We start from the raw sequence: 19,508 nt of genomic DNA, 5'->3' as shown, positions 1-19,508 counted from the left end.
AGCTTTTAAGTCAGGAAATGACAAATGCAATATAAAAATAAAACCCCCACCGCTTAAATAAAACAGGTTGTATTTCACAGTTTATTTATGGTGATGTGTGTTTATATCAGTCTGGAGAGTCATCACACTGTTGGGATGCAAGGGGTCATTTTCTTCTACATTTAGGCTGTTACTAACAGGCCTATTTTGGCTTTCCACACCAGTGCAGCTTTTAATTGCCTATGAAATTGCATCACCTAAGGGAACTACATAGTGACGTTCAAAATCATGTTTTCCTTTTTTATCATCAGAGATCAGAGGAAAAGTGAGAGAAACTGGAGTCATAAACACAGCACAAGAAATTTACAGATTGGCTATAAAATGGAAATGGTATTAAACAATAACAGAGAACTAAGAAACTGGAGGTATTCCTAGAGTCATCTCACTAGCCAGAGTAAAGGAAATACATGTCTGACTTCATGCATGCTTATGCCACCTGCAGCAGTATAAGCTTGATCATGGTACACTGCAAGAAAAAAAAAACACCAAAAAACCTCAAACTTTTCTAAAAATCAAGCTTTAACCATGGAATTAATCTGGTTGTCATGTATTCCAACCCTTTGCTCACAGCAGAGTCAGAGAGAGCAGGTTGCCCAAGGCTTTGTCCAATTGGATTTTGAGAATCTCCAAAAATGGAGACTCCACAACCTCTCCGTGCAACCTCTTTCTAGTGTTTGACCATGCACACAGTAAAAGCATTTTTTTCTTATGTTTAGGTGGAATTTCATGTATTTCAATTTGTGTCCATTGTCTCTTGTCCTTTCACTTTGCAGTAGTGAGGAAAATTCTAGCTCTGTCTTCTTTATTCCCCCTGAGCAAGTATTTATACACATTGATAAAATTAACCCCTGAGCCTTCTTGAGGATAAAAAGTCCCAACTCCCTCAGTCTCTCATCAGGTGTTTCAATCCCTTAATCATTTTAGTGGCTGTTTGCTGGATTCAAACCCAGAACTGCACACGATATTCCAGATGTGGTCTGAGTGATGAGTAGAGGAGAAGAATTACCTTCTCCAAACTTGCCAGAAACACTCCTGACTGTGAATCCCCTTGCAATGACACTAGCAAGCTCCCTCACTTCTCGTGGATGCATCCCATCAGTTTGTTTATCCAGAGACAATAATATATTTTTATATTTATCTTGTAAGAGACAATATAAAAAAGCTTTGCTAAAATCCAGACCCAATCCATCTACTAAAATCCATCTACTGGCTTCCCTTGGTCAACTAGATAGGAAACCTTGTCATAAAAGGAAATCAAGTTGGATAAGCAGGACTTTTTGCTCATGAACCCACGCTGGCTATGACCAGTGGCTGCACTGTCTCTCAAGTGTTTTTCAGTAACTCCCATAATAACCCTATCCATAATTTTACCAGGCACTGAAGTGAGACAGACAGTACTATAATTACCGGGGTCTTCCTTCTCACCATTCCTGAAAACTGGGACAACATTTGGAGCTTTCAGTTGACTGGGACCTCTCCAGACTTCCAAAACCATTGAAAAGTAGTGGAGCCAACCACCCCTCTCAGTCCCCTGGGTTAAATCCCATTGGGCCCCGTAGGTTTCTGCACACCCAGCTAGACGAGCAGCAAGTCTCAAACAAGTTGAGGGCTGGCTGGCAGTTTATCATCCTGCAGTCGTGGCCTTCCAACACTGGGTTCCAGGGGACCCAGGGCCCACCACTGGTGTTAACAACAGAGGCAAAGAAGGCATTAAACACCTCTGCTTTGTCTATGTCCCTATTTGTGAGGTGACTGACCCCATCAGGCAATGGACCGATGTTATCTCTGATTCTGCTTTTGCTATTAACATATTTGAAAAAGCCCTTTTGGGCCTTCACAGTGCTGGCCACCTTGGATTATAATTGAGCTTTGGTCACATGAATTTTCCCCCTGTGGTGGTGAACAGCATCTCTATCCTCTTATGTCACCTGTCCTTGCTTCCAGTGTCCACACACTTTCCATGCAAAGACAAGATAACATGCAAAGACAATATCACTGGTGTGGGGATATTCCAGGAAGCATGTTGGCCCCACGAGAAACCAGTTATGTTTATAGCAGATAGCAACCCTTTGCTATCCCCATGCTCTTTACACCAGTGATTAGAAGAGATTGCTGTAGCTACAGCTCTCACTTCTGACTGTTCTGCAACATTTATGTACCATTTTTGTAAGTCTGTCCTCATCATGAAGTGCCAAAAGAAATGCAAATTTGACTACAGGTACTCTGACTCTTCATCCAATACTTTGTCCCACTGGGAATACGTAAGGTTGCTGAACATTCAGGAAGATCATCAGCATGAAAATTGAGTTCAAAATATTTAAAGGTCAGATTAAAGCAGTAATATTTTTGCATTCTCTCTTGTTCTTGCTTCCACTCGCCAGCCCCAGTATACATGCACACACATGCACTATCTCACTTACATAACCATTTTTGTCTCATTAATCTATTTTTTCCCTGTGTTTTCCTTCTCTTGCCCTTGTCTTATTCCATTGCTTTGGGTCATTATTTCTTATACTGAAAAAAAAAAACAAACCCAAAAACCCTAAAAAAAAAATAATCCCTGAGCTGCTATTTAAGTCACCCTTACATACATCTAGCAATTAGTTGACAGTCAGGGATGCAGTATTATCAACAGTTCTGTTAACACAAAACCTTTGATTAAAGTATTTGTAGGCCAGCACTCTTATAGAAAAAACTCTTTTAAAAATAATCTCCCTGGTTAATGCGTAGATAATATTACAGTGTCTCAAATGCCCAGTCATCCTTTGAAAGCCTAATTTGCAGCAACTGTTCTCAGCTGGGATTACTTTCTTGGACAACCTTCACCAGCTGACAGGTAGATATCGACATGAAAACAAAAATACACGTACTAGCTACTTGGTCACCACCAGGTCTGTAACCTAAACACATCACTTAATACGATAAACTGCATTAACATATGACAAAGGACATTTGGGGGTACTTGTCAAGTTCAGCTGCAAAATGCACTCCATATCTGCTTTAAACGTAAAAGAAGAGGTGGAATGGGAAGCAAGGGATAGAAAGGTGAATAAGTAGGTTGAAGGACAAGTGCATTTTATTACTGCCCCCAAACATACGCCTTAAGCCCTATACAAGGCTACTGCAACTAATGCTGTCTTTCTCAACGTATGCTTTAGGTAAATAGGTGGTCCTTCTCTTAAGGACTCCTTTAAATTATAAAAACCTACTGTAACTACAATAGAAGTCATGCACTCACAGATGAGCACAGCTGTTGTCTTCTATATGAGTCCTGTATGTAGGTGCGGGGGTGGGGAAGGTGAGGATGGAGGGGAGCAGTGTGTAGCCTTGTCACTGTTTGAACCTGCAAACAGGAAAGCATCAGCCAGGGAAGGTCATGGAGCAGATGATCCTAAGTGAGACCATAAAGCACATGTGGGAAAACTGAAGGATCAGCCTCAGTCAGCACAGGCTCATGAAGAACAGGTCCTGCTTGACCAACCTGATCTCCTCCTGTGACAAGGTGACCTGCCTGGCTGATGGGGGAAAGGCTGTGGATATTTTGTATTTGGACATAAGTGAAGCACTTGACACTGTCTTCCACAGCATTCTCCTGGAGAAACTGGCTGCTCATGGCCTGGATAAGTGGTTCTTCGCTGGGTTGGAAACTGTCTGGCTGGCCAGAATGGTAGTAAATGGCATCACATCTAGCTGGTGACCAGTCACTAGTGGTGTCCCTTGGGGCTGTTAGGGCCAGTATTGTCTAATATCTTCACTGATGATCTGCATGAGGGGATCGACTGCACCCCCAGTGAATTTGCAGACGACACCAAGTTGGGCAGGAGTGTTGATCAGCTGAAGAATAGGAAGGCTCTGCAGAGGGATCTGGGTAGGCTGGATCGATGGGCTGAGGCCAATGGTATGAGGTTCAACAAGGCAAAGTGATGGGTCCTACATTTGGGCCCCATGTAATGCTCCAGGCCTGGGGAAGAGTGGTTGGAAAACTGCAGAAAAGGACCTGGGGGTGCTGACTGATGGCTGCTGAACACAGAATCACAAAAGCCAGCTCGTCCCAGGCAGCCAAGAAGGTCAATGGGTTCCTGGCCTGTATCAGCAATGGTGTGAGCAGCAGGGCCAGGGCAGTGATCATCCGCCTGTACTGGGCACTGGTGAGGCTGCACCCCGTTGAGTTTTGGGCGCCACACTACAAGAAAGACACTGAGGTGCTGGAGTTGGTTCAGAAAAGGACGACAAAGCCAGTGAAGGGCCTGGAGCACAAGTGTGATGAGGAATGGCTGAGGGAACTGGGGGGTTTAGCCTGGAGAAGGCTCTCTTCAACTACCTGAAAGGAGGCTATAGCGAACGGGGGGTCAGCCTCTCCTCCCATGTAACAAGTGACAGAACAAGAGGAAATGGCCTCAAGCTGTGCCAGGGGAGGCTTAGATTTGATATTAGGAAAATTTTCTTCATGGAGAGGGTAATCAGGTATTGGAACAGGCTGCCCAAGAAAGTGGAAAGAGCCCCCTCAGTGATACGGTTTAGCGGTGGCCTTGGCAGCCCTGGGGTAATGGTTGGACTCAATGATCTTCTAGGTCGTTTCCAACCTGGATTTGATCCAGGATACCTTTCCCTCAGGAGAGTAGATCAAGGTTTTTAATGGCAGTATGGTTTTAGGACTGGTTTATGGTTTAGCAAACTGTGGAATGTCGAGTAAAAAGAAATGTACCATGGCACAGACTGAAAGAGTCTATGCTTACGTGTACCATAGATGGACTGTAGAGCTGGCTCCCTGCCCTCATCAGCTGTACAGTCTGTCTAGGCCAGTGAGAAACACTGAAAGTAATCTCCACCTATGTAGACTGCACAAATTCACTTTAATCTTCCTATTATGATCTTGTGTGCTGACAATGGCTTAAAGGGATCAGAGGTATCCTTAAACTACCAGCTGAACTGGCATCCACTGTCCTCCTGGAATTTAAGTCACTAACTCCACCTGGTACCTAATGTATCTCACATCTAGCTTGAATATGGGGGTACTGGGACAACTCTTAAAAAAATAAAGTTGTATCCTTTTATTTCTGTAGATTTTAACTTTAAGAAGTTTGTAAAAACTGCACTTGTAAATCAACTGGAATGAAGACAGACACTCCCAAACTGCTTAGGATGAAATGGTGAGATTTCAGGAGAAACAGCCAAAGAAGAGAAGCCTCAAAAGGCTTCCACTTAGACCATGTCTTCACTGCTCCTTAGGTCCTTTAATAAAGTAAAACATTAAGAAGAACAACTTTGTAGCAAATTGTTTAACATTTCAGGGCATTTCACTGTAACAGCCCTTTCTTTAGGTTCTTCATGTGTTAAGGTAATCAAGTTTGTTCTTTCCCTACTTACTGTGCGCCTTGGTCTTTCTACATGTGAAAGATAGTCTTTAGCTTTACAACTATACCAGTTATGAAAACGTGATCTGCACAAGTGTCATTGAAAACCTTCTATTAACATGTTTAAAAATTAAAGGATGTCATCTTTTTAAATGCTCAATGTTGGTTTAACTGTATTATTCCAGTAAAGTTAATCTGAACATTGTCTTCAGTAACAGCAAGTACACGAGTACCAAATGATTCTCAGACCCTGACCAGGCAAGAATCAAAGCAGCATGAATGTAAATGAATGCACACACACACTGTAACGACAGGGCAAAAACTCTACAGAATAACAACTCAGGTGTAGGGCACTGCTGATATCCCGACACTAAGCTCAACAGTTAACGTATCAAACAATTAACAACCACAAGAACTTATGGGCATAATTTCTATCAAAACTGAAGTTTTGTAATCTTTGCAAGTATGTAACTGAAGCTTTCAAAAAATGTACTTAAAGTTAAATAGAACAGCTTCAGTTGAATGTTATAGCTCCTTTATCAGTTTACTCCAGATAATTTTTTTTTGTAGGTTTAGAATCCGAACTAAGAGACGTCCAAACACAAAGCAGTGTGTACTACAGAACACAGACATACAGACATAATATGCACCAAAGTCCCCCGTTTTTGCTGTTGTTCTACAGACAATCTTTACAAAAGATTAGTTTCATCATATGCATACTGTATTACAGGCATATTTCTACCACATGAATAAATACTTTTAATATATTAAAAAAATCAGAACATAAATCTTGCCTTTGAAAAATTACCAATGTCCAGCGTCTTTAAGGCTCACTAAGCAATTTCAAATTTGTAATGGTATCTACATTTGAAAAATGCATTAATAAAGTTTACAGATCTTAAAAAACAGTTCAACAATCTCTCTTAACTGTTTAATACCCTCCCCTCCTCCATAAACACATGCTAGCTTTTCTTTCATCTCTCTCACACTTCCTTTTATAGTTGTCTTTACAAAAAGAACATCAAAAAGACACAAACGATATTCAGTTCAGCCGCTTTCAAAGTCAAGAAAATTCTATTAAATACTCAGGGTAGATTTGGTTGGCATCAAAGATAACAAAGATCTTTGGGTTCCAGGTATTATCCACACAGCTGTCGTACAAGTTCACAAAACTTCCATCTTTTGAAGGAGGCCTCATGTATTTTGAATCACCATTGATATAGTCACCAGTCAGTACACGAGCAAGAAACATGACTTTATCTGGTCTGTGCAGATGAGGCTGCAGGTTCACACCATGAATTTGAAAAGTATCTCCATGCTTCATGTTCTCTTTGCAGAAATGACTGGAATATGATGCATCTCTTGCAAAATAAGTCCCTTTCAAAAAAACAGAAAAAAAAGTCTGATTATACTGTTATGATAGCTTAACTACTAGAGCATGAATATAGGTATTAGGATGATAAAAGATGTCTGTTCTCTTATGTTCATGAACTCTCATGTTCATGCGCCCTCACCCTCCTCCCCCCTGCACTCCCCAAATCCTTAGATTATAGCAACATTACCAAATATTTCTAGTGAGAATGTTTTAGTAGAGAGATTGTCTTGTGATTAACGTTGCTTCCACTGCAATGCTGCTGCACACACTCCCTGGACCTACTGGCCAGTTTTGGTAATTACATTCCTTACTGCATCCTAACTTTCTTAAAATACACCTGATGTAAAAGCAGAGCTATATTAAACAGCTCTTGAATAAACACAGTGAGTGTATCACAAAGAACTTAATATGGGGAACACTTCACAAAGTTCAACTTTTGAGATTGCTGAACTGTTGTATCTGGCAAAAATACTTACCTTTTCCATATACAGCAGCATGTATCCCATTTATTCTCCAGTCAAAGTTATGAATACATATTGCTTCAACAAATTCATTACTGGTGCCATGAAATAACATCTGCTCATTAATAGTTGGAACACCTCTTTTCTTCTTTAGTTGAGCTTTTTTCCTACAGAGAACACACAATACGGCATTACAAACATCAGTACAATCGAATTAAGTTACTACTCTGAAATCACTATGGAGGGGACAGACCTAAAATACTCTATACATTCCACTTTCACTAATCTAGATGACTCTAGTTTTTAACAGATGATTCTGCTTTAAAGTGGTCAGAATTCTTAAGGGACATGTTTTACTTCTGGATGCTGTGGACTATTTTCATAAGTAATCCAAGATTAGGAAAAAAAAGTCTTTATACCAATTTTATCAACATTCTTCACCTGGCATTAGTTTCAGTACAGTAATTTTATGCAGATACATTTTAAAAGAAAGGCACTTTTCTCCCACTTTGTTCCCTCTACCTACTTAAATAGCATGGTTGGATGGCTAACAAATTTAGTGGGTTATAAAGTATAACTACTCAGCCAAACCAGCAAAAATATTAAAAATAAAATTACCTAAATGTCAAGGTGAAATTACTTCAATGTGATAATTTCATAATAGTTTTCCAAATTTATCATTCACATACATTCTAAGAGGTAGTATTCAATCCTTTGTGTATTGAAGGATTACATGTATATAAAATTTTTGAAAAACAAAAACCACCTTGTATTACAGGTGAAACCACATTACAGTCCTATAGGCAGGCCATAGCACACCTTCAATTAAAAAACAGATATATTTTCTATCAATTTTTTATGCAACTTTCTCTCATCTGGGTTTTCCTAAGATCCATGAAGAAGTTGACTCTGAATCTGTGTCTAAATCATTCAGCTGTTCATAGTTATGATCCCTTGACTGTCCAGACAAAAACAAGTCAGAGTGCATCATAGCATTGTTCTTGTCTGTGTAGCTGAATTTTCTTCCTATACAAGCTATAGTGCATGGGGCATTGTGCTACATAGGTTTATCAGGCACATACTTATCAAATTAAGCTATCTGCTTATAACAGGAGTGCACACTTGAATTGGGAAAGCTTCATAGGACCTACAGTTTAGATGTAATCTGAAGAAGTCCCACCAACCAGGTTCAGGGAAAGAGACAGGCAGCAAGGATTCGTTATCATATTAATAGCATTACATTGCAATTATGCATTATTTATAAGTAAGTACATTTCACAGAAGTAGAAATCTTACAGTACTTAGACTGAAAGAGATGTTTATTCTGCTTTGTTGTTCACCTTTTTTTTCCCTGATGAAGAGTCCCTCTCCAGTATGCACACCTACAGCCCCCTTCAGATACTGGAAGGCTGCTATGAGGTCTCCACGCAGCCTTCTCTTCTCCAGGCTGAACAGCCCCAACTTTCTCATCCTGTCTTTGTATAGGAGGTGCTCCAGCCCCCTTATCGTCTTTATGGCCCTCGCTCTGGACTTGCTCCAACAGTTCTATGTCCTTCTTATGATGGGGATACCAGAGCTGAACACAATACTCCAAGTGGGGTCTCACAAGAGCAGAGTAGAGGGGCAGGATCACCTCCTTTCACCTGCTGGTCACGCTCTTTTTGATGCAGCCCAGGACAGTTGGCTATCTGGGCTGCGAGCACACACTGAAGCCGGCTCATGTTCAGTTTCTCATTGACCAACACCCCAAAGCCCTCCTCAGGCTGCTCTGAATCACTTCTCTGCCAACCTGTAGCTGTGCCCCGACCCACGTGTAGGAACTGACTTGGCTTTTTACTGATTTGGAACAGAACTCAAAGAGTCTAACTATTCAAAAAAAAAGTCTTAGCACTTTTCACCAGCAGTGACAAGCTAATCCAGTAAAACAAAATTAAGTTGATCCACCAGTCAGATCTCTCATACAGCCAGTTCGACCAATCCCTCCAGGTTCTTTTCCATGAGCAGCTTTCCAGGCACTCTTCCCAAAGCCTGTAGCGCTGCATGGGGCTGTTGTTGCCCAAGTGCTGCACCAGGCACTTTGCCGTGTTGAACCTCATATAGTTGGCCTCGGCCATTAATCCAGCTTGTCCAGATCCCGTTGTAGAGCCTTCCTACTCTCAAGCAGATCAATACTCTTGCCCAACAAGGTGTCATCTGCAAACCTACTGAGAGGGCACTCGATCCCCTCATCCAAGTCATCAATAAAGACAGTAAACAGAACTCGTCCCAGTACTGATCCACTTGTGACCAGCCACCAACTGGATTTAACTCCATTCATCACAACTCTTTGGACTCAGCCATCCAGCCAGTATTTTACTCAGTGAAATATACACCCATCCAAGTCATGAACAGCCAGTTTCTAAAGGGGAATACTGTGGAAAACATTGTCAAAAGCTTTACTAAAGTCGAGGCACAGAACATCCAGCTCTGTCCCACCCACTAAACAGGTTATCTTTTCCCGGAAGGTGATCAATCTGGTTAAACAGGACCTGCCTTTCATAAACCAATGCTGACTGTGGCTGATCATCTGGTTGTCCTGTACATGCCACATGATGGTGCTCAAGATCTGTTCCATAACCTTCCCCAGCACCAAGGTCAGAGTGAGAGGCCTGTAGTTTCCCAGATCCTCCTTCCAGCCCTTCTTTTAGATAGGCATCACATTTGCTGACTTGCAGTAAACTGCAACCTCCCCAGTTAGCCAGGACTGCTAATAAATGATTGCTCAGTGAGCACTTCCACCTGTATCCTTTGATGGATCCCATCCACTTCCTTCTGTGCCCTTTGGTGGATCCTATATGACCCCATAGACTTGTGTATGCCTAAGTGTAGCAGCTAAATGACCATTTCCTCTTGAATTATGGGGGATTCGTTCCACTCCTTGTCCCTGTCTTCAAGCTGGGTGCCCTGAGAACAACTGGTCTTACTAAGGCATTAAGCACCCAAGCCTTTTCCTCATCCTTTATCATTGTGTTTCCCCCCAGTATTCAGTAAAGACAGAAATTCTCCTTAGCCCTCCTTTTGTTGCTAATGTATTTAAAAAAACATTCTTTATTGTCTTTTATGGCAGTAGCCAGATTAAGTTCTAGCGGGGCTTTGCCCTAATTTTCTTCCTGCATACCCTGATGACATCCTTGTAGGCCTCCTGAGTTGCCTGTCACTTCTTCCAAAGGTCATTAATTCTCTTTTTCTTTCTGAGTTCCAGCCAGAGCTCTCTTCAGCCACACCACTCATCTTCCCCATTAGCTCATCTCGTGGGCACATGGGGATGGCGTGCTTCTGTGCCTTTAAGATTTCCTTCTTGCAGAATGTCCAGCCTTCCTAGACTCCTTTGCCCTTCAGGACTACCTCCGAAGGGACTCTTTCAACCAGTCTCCTAAACAGGCCATAGTTTGCCCTCCAGAAGTCCAAGGTAGAGGGAGTTCTGTTGAGCCCCCTCATTACTTCCCCCAAAATCAAAAACTCAGTTAAGAGAAGGCTAACTCTCTTAACCAAGAACTTAATTTCCTTATGCATTTTCATGATTTGCATCAAAAGGAGCGTGACCAGCAGGTCAAAGGAGGTGATCCTGCCCCTTTACTCTGCTCTTGTAAGACCTCACCTGGAGTATTGTGTACAGTTCTGGTGTCCTCAGCATAAAAAGGTCATGGAACTGTTGGAACAAGTCCAGAGGAGGGCCACGAGGATGATCAGGGGACTGGAGCACCTCCTGTATGAAGACCCGCTGAGAAAGTTGGGGCTGTTCAGCCTGGAGAAGAGAAGGCTGCGTGGAAACCTCATAGCAGCCTTCCAGTATCTGAAGGGGGCCTATAGGGATGCTGGGGAGGGACTCTTCATTAGGAACTGTAGTGACAGGACAAGGGGTAACAGGTTAAAACTTTAAACAGGGTAAGCTTAGATTGGATATAAGGAGGAAATTCTTTCCTGTTAGGGTGGTGAGGCACTGGAATAGGTTGCCAAGGGAGGTTTTGAATGCTCCATCCCTGGCAGTGTTCAAGACCAGGTTGGACGTAGCCTTGGGTGATATGGTTTAGTGTGGTGTCCCTGCCCATGGCAGGGGGGTTGGAACTAGATGATCTTAAGGTCCTTTCCAACCCTAACTATTCCATGTTACACCTTTAAAGTAACAATAAATTAGATATCTTTCAAAATTTCATATCTATGTAAATTTTTAATATACATGTGCCTAAGTTATTTCCTCACTGTTTAACTTAGTTCAGTTGGTTTTAAGAGTATAATACATCTTTAAAACAGATTGTGATATGAACTCCTTCTTAGAGGCCACACAAATAAAACTTCTGTCAAATATGACTGCTTAAGATTAATACTTAAGTGAAAGCAAAACTCAGGACTTCCTACTTCTTCCAGGCCAGCACAATAAAAAGAGGGAAAAGCAGAGAACTTAGAAAAAGCTTCTGCAGCACATTAAAGAAAGAACACAAAAATGTGCTAATTGGACACTTAATTTTGTCCTCGGTTTCATGAAAGTTAAAAAATTTAACAAGCCACAAATATTTATTTGCTTTGTTCACTAAAAATTACAGTAATACAAGCCTGTCAAAGAATTATTTTACAAAAAGCATTGTTAAGTATCATAGGCATCTACCACATGGACATCCTGAACATCTTTAATGCATCAGTCTTGTCTGTGCTACGCCTACAGCTAATGCATTTCTACAAGTATTACATTTCTGCACCTGCAGAAGCTACAGTCTTGAAAATGGAATTCTGAATACAGAGGAATGACAAATAAGAAAATTCTAAAAATCTTAAGTTACACATATTTTCATTAATAATAAAAGCAATGAAACATATTTCTGCTGCACACCTTCAAGATTTGCTCCATTAATAATACTAAAACTGTTGGTTTTAGAAATAATCTCACCTGCAAAAAAACTCCCACAAGTCTAGATTTTGTATTCTCTTAATTCTTTTAATTCGGTGGCTATCCATTGTTTTTCCAAAGAGACTAGAAACTTCATTATATTCATTTGTTTTCTTTTGCAATGGAATAAGCTGGAAAAAAAGAGGTTAGTACAATTTCAATTCAATGCATTATTTCATTATCATGTATTTTTCACCAACTTCCATACCAACTCTTACCTGATATGGCTCATCGGTATTTACATTCTCCCAGTGGGAAGGCATAGGGATGGCCTCATTTTCACAGATGAAACTTGAAACAAAACAAAACAAAGCAAAAATACATCACTTCAAAGCCACGACACATTTTCTTCCTGTCAAACTTGCTCAAACCCAAAACCTTACACAAAACTACTTAGCTGAAACAAAGGCTGCTGTCAACAGGTAAGGTTAAATGCAAGAGGTCTTATTTTGTATTCAAATTCTGGCTTAGCTTATTGTAAGTAAACCAGCATAATGAGCAGCTTTAATATGTCATCTACAGCAAAAGATAAGAAGATAAACTGGAAGAGATGGTCAAAAAGTTCTGCAACCAATCGACAAACCCCACCCCTCAAAAAAATACAAAAAACAACAAAAAACACCCACAAAAAAAAACAAAAACCACAAAACCAAAAACAACCCAACAAAAAACCCATGCTCAAAAAAAAAAACAACACCCCCCAAAAAAAAACAAAACCCAAAACCAACCAACCAAAAAAAAACCCAAAAAGTGTGTTTTAAGCATATGCACCATATATGTAACAGCTTTTAAGCCTTAAAGCCAGGACTAAAAGAAGCAATCTTCTGAAAGTAAAGAACAGTGTTATACCATGAAAGAGAGTACTGAATGCAGTTACTGGAGAAACAGAAACCCAAAAGTGAATTGCCACATTATTGCATACAATCTTCAGCAAATAGCCATCAAAAAAACAGCTGACACTTCAGAAAAAACATGCCTTCTTGAATGTCAGTGTAAAAAGGTTACTGTTACATTTCTCACTAGAAGTAACAGTTTTCTTTTTTGAAAATACCAGACTAAAATTCAGAACTAAAATTATTTCTAAAGAAAGCAGCTAGAGAAAAAAGTCCACATATTCCATATAGTCATTTTTACCTGTGGTGGTATCACTGCACAGATCAATTTAGAGTTTATTGAGTATCAGATTTACATCAGCACTGCTTTACATCTAATGACTTATCAGATGGTAAGAAACTTACAGTCTACTGCAATTAGACTCATAAAAGAATCTGGTTGTTATGATGCACAATTCTTGTAATTTCAAAACATTTTAGAGTAAAGGATTAAAACATACAGGTAATATAACTCTCTTTTTTTGCTGTTACCATAATACCAAGAAGTCCTTACTAAAATGGAACAAACTACTAAGTATTTTGCTGCTGTTTCTCCACAACAATTGTGATTCAACAGGTATTTACAGGGACTCCAATGGCTAGATTTAGGCACAGCTTTAAGTACCTTGCTAAAAGTTATCAGTATTCAGTATGCCTTGCCTCTCACACTGCAAGTTCCTTAATTTCTCCAGAGGTAAAAAAAACAACAACAAACCAACACCCTAAAAATTCTTTTGGTGTTCTTCTCTGAAATGTCTTCCTTCTTCACTTGACTAGCTCTCCCACCTTGGTTCACCTTTCAAATTGCTTGATGTGAGAAGTAAATAAACAACAAATATAAAACACATTTTTGTTTCATTTTACTTAGAAGAATCACCAATAAAAATTAAGGCATCTTCTTTTTATTTCCTTACCTGAACGTACTGATAGAAAAGGGAGCTCGCTTTATTGGACGTTGCTTAAGGGTAGTTAGGTTGGTTTGTTTCATCGCTAAGCATAAAACAAGAGTTAGGATGAAAGTTTCTGGAATTCATCTATAACATACGAAACATGTAAGTGTAATTTTAAAAATAACAATACTACACCCAAAGTTGCTTGACAGGAAATCCCATTTCAACAATTAACAAATTAGCATTTTCGATAAATGTTTCTAAATACTGGCTTTAGAATCATTGTCATTTACACAAGTTGGCAAAATGCACAAATATTACAGAAAAGGTTTACTGTTAAAATATCCATCTAACATTCAGCCCCACTGAATCACTGGCAAAACTTCCACTGGCTTTAATACAACCAGGATGACAAAGCATGTTACTACTGTCCTTATAAGACATCATGACCTACAAACAGGAACATAAAATAGTTCTTCAGCATTTGTACTTAGTGCTTTTATTGCAGATGCAAAACAAGGAATTTTTTCTAAAACAGACATTTCAACACAGGTAAACACAAAACGCACTGTATTGTTACATACTAATTTAACTCCCAGTACATTGCTGTTTTACCCAGTGCCCACTTTCTGTATTTGTAATACTATGATTGTCTTGGAAGAGGCTTATATTTAAGCATATAGCTGTTTCATAATTTCATCAGAAAATAAACAGTCTATGAATGGAAAAGCTAAAAAGAAAAACACAACCAAAACAACAACAAAAAAAACAACAAACCCCAACCTAAACCCTCAGAGTACAGATCGAATTATAGTTAACATAACCGAGAGCTTTTCAATCTACTACAGTTTTCAAGCTTACAAGCAGTTGCACATTAAAGAAAAAATGTTCAAACTCCCCAGTCCCACAAATGTATGGTAAGGTAAGCAGCAGCAACATGATGGGAGTGCTACTAAACAAGACATGCTATTTTATTAATAAACTACATTACAAAATTGTAACAGGGCAGTTGCTTCTAAAAACTACTATGTACTTTCCAGTAAAGACAACATTTCCAATCACAAGAATCACAAGTTTTTGCATTAGGTATGAGGACATTAATTTGGTGAATGAACAAATAAACTGGTGTATCTGGCACTTTCTATTATTTAAATTTACTCTATGAAAAGATACACACCTGAAAAGTCTAGCGTGTAGTTAAATTTTGCAGTAGTAAAACAAACAGAACCATGTGGGTTTGTTCGGAAGCTCCTTTCAATATCTTCACTGCTAACAGAGCAATGACTGTTTGAATCAGTCTTCAAAATAAATGAAAAAGCACATTTAGACAAACAGCAATAGGTAGTTTGATGCATGGAATGCATCACAGCTAATGTAAATTCATAGGTATTTACCTGAAACATATGCCATTTACCACACTCAGCCAAATAAAACCAGCCCCACTGAGTATCAGCGGTATCCATCTCTTCAACTGAATTTTCCATCTTTGGAAAAAAAATCTTTTATTGTTCTTTGAAGCATTTCCTGAAACATTCACACACAAACAAAAGAAAAGTTTTGATAGTATTTAAAACCTGCATTATTTGAGAAATTTATTTAAAAAATAAAGTGAATTTGCAATCTTAATAAAACAAAAAAACAGCAGGTGGAAGGCAGATTTGCTTTCTGTTTGTCAGAGAAAAATTCTCAGTTTGCTACTTATCCAGTATTACTCTTTAAGTTAGTTAAACATTTTCAAACATCTAAGTGTGCCAGTAAAGGCAAGAGCTATAGGTTCTAAATGATCAGAGAGGTGCTAAATGCCACATTGATGAACATATGAGCAAGGCCATTTCTATATGCAACATACATACCACCCACAAACGAGGTGTTGGGGTTACAACGTGATGAAAACATCTACTAGGAACTCAACAACAGTGCACAAATCAGAGCGGGTATCAGAAGCTGTTAGGAAAAAAAACAACCAACCAAGCAAAAAAAGCCTAACACAAAGAATGGAATTATTTAACTGTTCGAATCCACAGTTCCTCAACTGCCTGCAGGTTTGCTTCTCCCTAATGCACCCTCTTAAAAAATGATACAATAAAATTACCAGTACTCTGTACTTGTAACTACAGAGAAGCTTCACACCAAAAGCCAGAATGGCTTCCACACTGCATTCCACAAGCAATTGCTACCATAGCTGGGGTTTCTGCAGGATGGAAGACAGGATATAGCAGAGGTCTACAAACCCACGACAAAACCGAATAGGGAATAACAAATCACATTTTCTTCCAATGTAAGAAGGAGACACCTATCAAAGGTTGCACATGTTAAATTAATAACAAGTGAAAGAGAGAAAATTTTTCATAAAACTGATGGCAACCTATGGAATTTCTCTTCATGGGATGCTGTGGATGCTGCAAACTTACAGAAGTTTAAAAAGCAGCTAGACGAGTTCAAGCCTACCAAAAGCTGGAATACCTCCAGAAGGACAGTCCCTGACAGATTTCAACTCCGTCATTTATCAATAAAATCCTGAAAACTCTTGAAGTACTTGACTCTACTTGCACATATCTCTTAACATGTTAACTTTGACTGCCACATATCCCCCCCAAGCAAAAATTCTAAGTAGGCTGAGAGGAATCTTTCAGAGAAAGACGCTTGCCCCACTACTAGAAAAGATCAGCAATTCATCAACTCTAACTGCTTAACCAAGACTGGCACTCTTCCCAACTATTTCTTCAACTTAACTTTTGCTTCTGAGAAGTGGAACAACATGCTCCAGCCCAAACAAGTCAAATAATGTCCGGTTAATACCTCAAATGCTTCATTAATTGTTTCCTGGACACTTCAACCCAGAAAAAAAAAGTAGAGACCTGAGGAAGGCAAATTCTGGAGACTAGAAGTTGGCACCAGGTGGCCAGTGCTACTGGGGCAGCAGTTGAGAGGAAAAGGCCCTTCTAGCCCCACCTTTCCCTCTTACTTTTAACAAGCTAGCCCTGTGTGCTAGTTTGAAAAACAACCCCAGAAACCTCTTTGTGGTAACAGCTAGAGACTGTATTCTGATCATCAAAACTCCAAAGGACGACAAAAATCTAGTTGTTTAGAAAACAGTGAAATCAGAAGTGAACTTCCACATCTTTGAATTGCAGAATCTGAGGGCAAACCTACTTTAGTACAAATGGAACCCAATTTCACATACATGGATAGCTCCCTCACATTCAAGCAGAACTACAATAAAGGGACATCAGCTTCATGGAAACATATTTTGAAAGAGGTAAGAAAACTCTTATTTCAGGTAACATCTGTCCAACATCTCTTTTATTCATCACAGCAATACAAAGTCATTTGTCAAAGTCAAAATACATTTGCTAGGTGTTAAAGCACAACTGGCCAACAACTTTTTATAATACACTTTCAACTTCAACTTGATTCTTCCTCTCGAATGAATACTTGGCTATGTTCTCTCCTACAGAGAGAAGGCAGAGGTAGTCTACGCTTTTTTTTTTTTAAGCTACAAGAAAAGCAAATCAGGTTTTGTAGGTAACATTTTGCGACCTCATGTTCCCGCTGAAACCTCACCTCCATTGCAATGTTAGTTCAGGGCCTTGAATTTGATGAATCAAATCGATAATGCCTTTTGAACAAGTTACAGACTGAGAGGGCAAGTTTATCTGTGCCCTGACAACACACATATTTCTCTGGGGACAACACAGCCTCCAGAATAAACCTTTTACTAAAGAGACAGTTATTTCTGTATTTCAAAAATGTTACACTCAATTCACATGTACTGCCCTAGTCACAAATTCTAGGGTAAGCAGATAAATTCCAGGATACTTAGAAGTATGGAAGAATGACCCAAAGGCATGAACATGTAAAGCGATAAAAACAAGAGAGCTGTTCTTAAAGGTGATGCAAATCCAAAATTTCTCAATTTTTCATTGAATTTAAAAATCAAACCCACGATCTTTGTAAGAAGCTTTTTTTGGTTTGTTTTTTTTTTTTTGTGGTTTTCTCTGTTTTTTTTTTGGGGGGCGGGGGGGTGTCCAAAAACACTGAATGAATGCAGAGTGAGCACAAAAATCTTAGTAGGTTTTTCTGGATGTCACGATGTCAACTATCAAAGATGCAGCAATCAGAATTTTATTAGCAATGATGTTACTAACAGAAAGCCTCTCAACTCCCATTATCAGCACTGTTTCTACTGGTCTGTCTAGGAGTTACCAGAGCAGCTCAAATTAAACACAATTACTCTGACAGCAAAATCATCCTCCTAAACAGATGTTTGTTACATGTTGTACCGTGACTGAATGGCTTTACTATTACTGGTAATGCGTTGCCTCTCTTTCCAGAAGTACTTTAAAGTCTGACTAATAAACATGCTTTATAGTGCACAGAATCACAGAATGGTTTGGGCTGGACCTTGAAGATCATCTTGTTCCAATCCCCCTGCCATGAGCAGGGACACCTTCTCCTAGACCAGGCTGCTCCAAGCCCCATCCAACCTGGCCTTGAACACTGCCAGGGATGGGGCAGCCACAGCTTCTCTGGGCAACCTGTGCCAGCACCTCACCACCCCCATGGCAAAAAATATAGAATCATTCCAATGGTCTATTTCGCTTGCTTTTTTGTGCTGTGTACTTCCTCTTGGCAGACTGTGCTGTGTTGCTGAGTCAATTTATAAAGTTCCCTGCTGGAAACACTAAGGGACTCTGTCTCTTCCTCGGAGAACAAGGCATCTGAGCGGGAGGGTTGGCTGAGGTAAACGTGCAGGAAAGTAGGGGAAATAAGAAGGAAGAACAGCATTAACGCTAGTATGGGACACAGACGACAATACCGTCTGCAACTGTATCACTACTTACCCTCTTTGTGCTGAAGGGGGCCACGGTTGCAGTCACCCCCTCTATCGACCCCCTCCAGAGCTGATCCCATTTGAGTTCAGGGACACGGCGGGGAGGTCAGCCTAATCACTGCACCAGCACCTCTCCATTTGGGCCGTAGGCGTCCCCAAAAGATGGTGGCCTACGCCTCCCACCCCCTTCCCCAACCTGGCAGCGCTCTCGCCGGCGCGGATGACAAGGGAAGGGATGGGAGGGGATAGGAGAGGAAGGAAGCGGAAGGGAAGCGGCCTGCTGGGCGCACGTCATACGGAGACGGGCTGAGGAGGAAAAAGAGGAAAGGAGCGGCCGTTTCCCCTGTCCCCCTCCCGCCCGCACTCACCGCATCGGCCGCCCACCCCGAGCTCGCTCCCCAAACACCGCCCGGAGAGCAAGCTGAAGGGGGCGGGCAGTGCGTGTGGCCACGGGAGGCGCACAGGTCGCGTCACCGCTCGGCCTGCGGGCGCTTCCGTTATCGGTGGCAGAAGGGGCGGGCTAGCGGCTGAGGCGGTCGCGCTCGATAGGCTCCTGAGAGAGCGGGACGAGGTCTGGGGTGCCAGTGAGCAGCGGAGTAGGAGGTGCTGCAGAGGGGGTGCGGGTTCTGTTGTGCCAAGGGCACCCGCCGGCCCGCCTCTGTGGCAGCCCTGTGGCTGTGGCTGTTTCCTGTCAGCCGCTCGGGCTTGGGCTCTGGCAGTCTTGTCGGTGCTGCACGGTGTAGGTAGCGTTTTTGCGATGAG

General features: G+C 40.8%; 1 protein-coding gene across 6 annotated transcripts; it reads right to left on the bottom strand.

Annotated features, from left to right (window-relative positions):
* Positions 1-6,092: 6,092 nt before the first annotated feature.
* Positions 6,093-19,272, bottom strand: PARP11 (poly(ADP-ribose) polymerase family member 11). 6 transcript variants are annotated; one of them, XM_062614187.1, is made up of 8 exons: positions 19,115-19,272; positions 15,307-15,436; positions 15,090-15,210; positions 13,937-14,012; positions 12,369-12,441; positions 12,151-12,281; positions 7,245-7,396; positions 6,093-6,770 (listed from the first exon to the last, which is right to left on the bottom strand). In XM_062614187.1, exons 2-8 carry the CDS (start codon positions 15,394-15,396, stop codon positions 6,457-6,459), a joined length of 957 nt encoding a protein of 318 aa, XP_062470171.1. In that variant the 5' UTR covers positions 15,397-15,436; positions 19,115-19,272; the 3' UTR covers positions 6,093-6,456. The 6 variants fall into 6 exon arrangements, with proteins under 6 accessions (XP_062470171.1, XP_062470174.1, XP_062470172.1 ...); XM_062614190.1 differs by having other exon boundaries at positions 15,307-15,396; positions 19,115-19,270; XM_062614188.1 differs by lacking the exon at positions 19,115-19,272 and adding an exon at positions 18,757-19,108.
* Between the last annotated feature and the right edge of the window lie 236 nt (positions 19,273-19,508).

Source organism: Pezoporus occidentalis, unplaced genomic scaffold (assembly GCF_034315485.1).
Source record: "Pezoporus occidentalis ecotype Australia unplaced genomic scaffold, CSIRO_AGI_Poc_V1 ctg172, whole genome shotgun sequence".
Classification (NCBI taxonomy): Eukaryota; Metazoa; Chordata; class Aves; order Psittaciformes; family Psittacidae; genus Pezoporus; species Pezoporus occidentalis.
The sequence above is the reverse complement of the archived record's forward strand: the minus strand, read 5'-3'. Positions and strand labels throughout refer to the sequence as shown.

Coding starts and splice junctions, on each gene's coding strand:
- PARP11 (XM_062614187.1), bottom strand. CDS start 15,396: ATGGAAAATTCAGTTGAAGAGATGGATACCGCTGATACTCAGTGGGGC. Junction 14,013..15,089: donor CTACACGCTAGACTTTTCAG/GTGTGTATCTTT, acceptor TTTTATGCTTAG/CGATGAAACAAACCAACCTA. Junction 7,397..12,150: donor TTGTGGGAGTTTTTTTGCAG/GTGAGATTATTT, acceptor TGTTCTCTGTAG/GAAAAAAGCTCAACTAAAGA.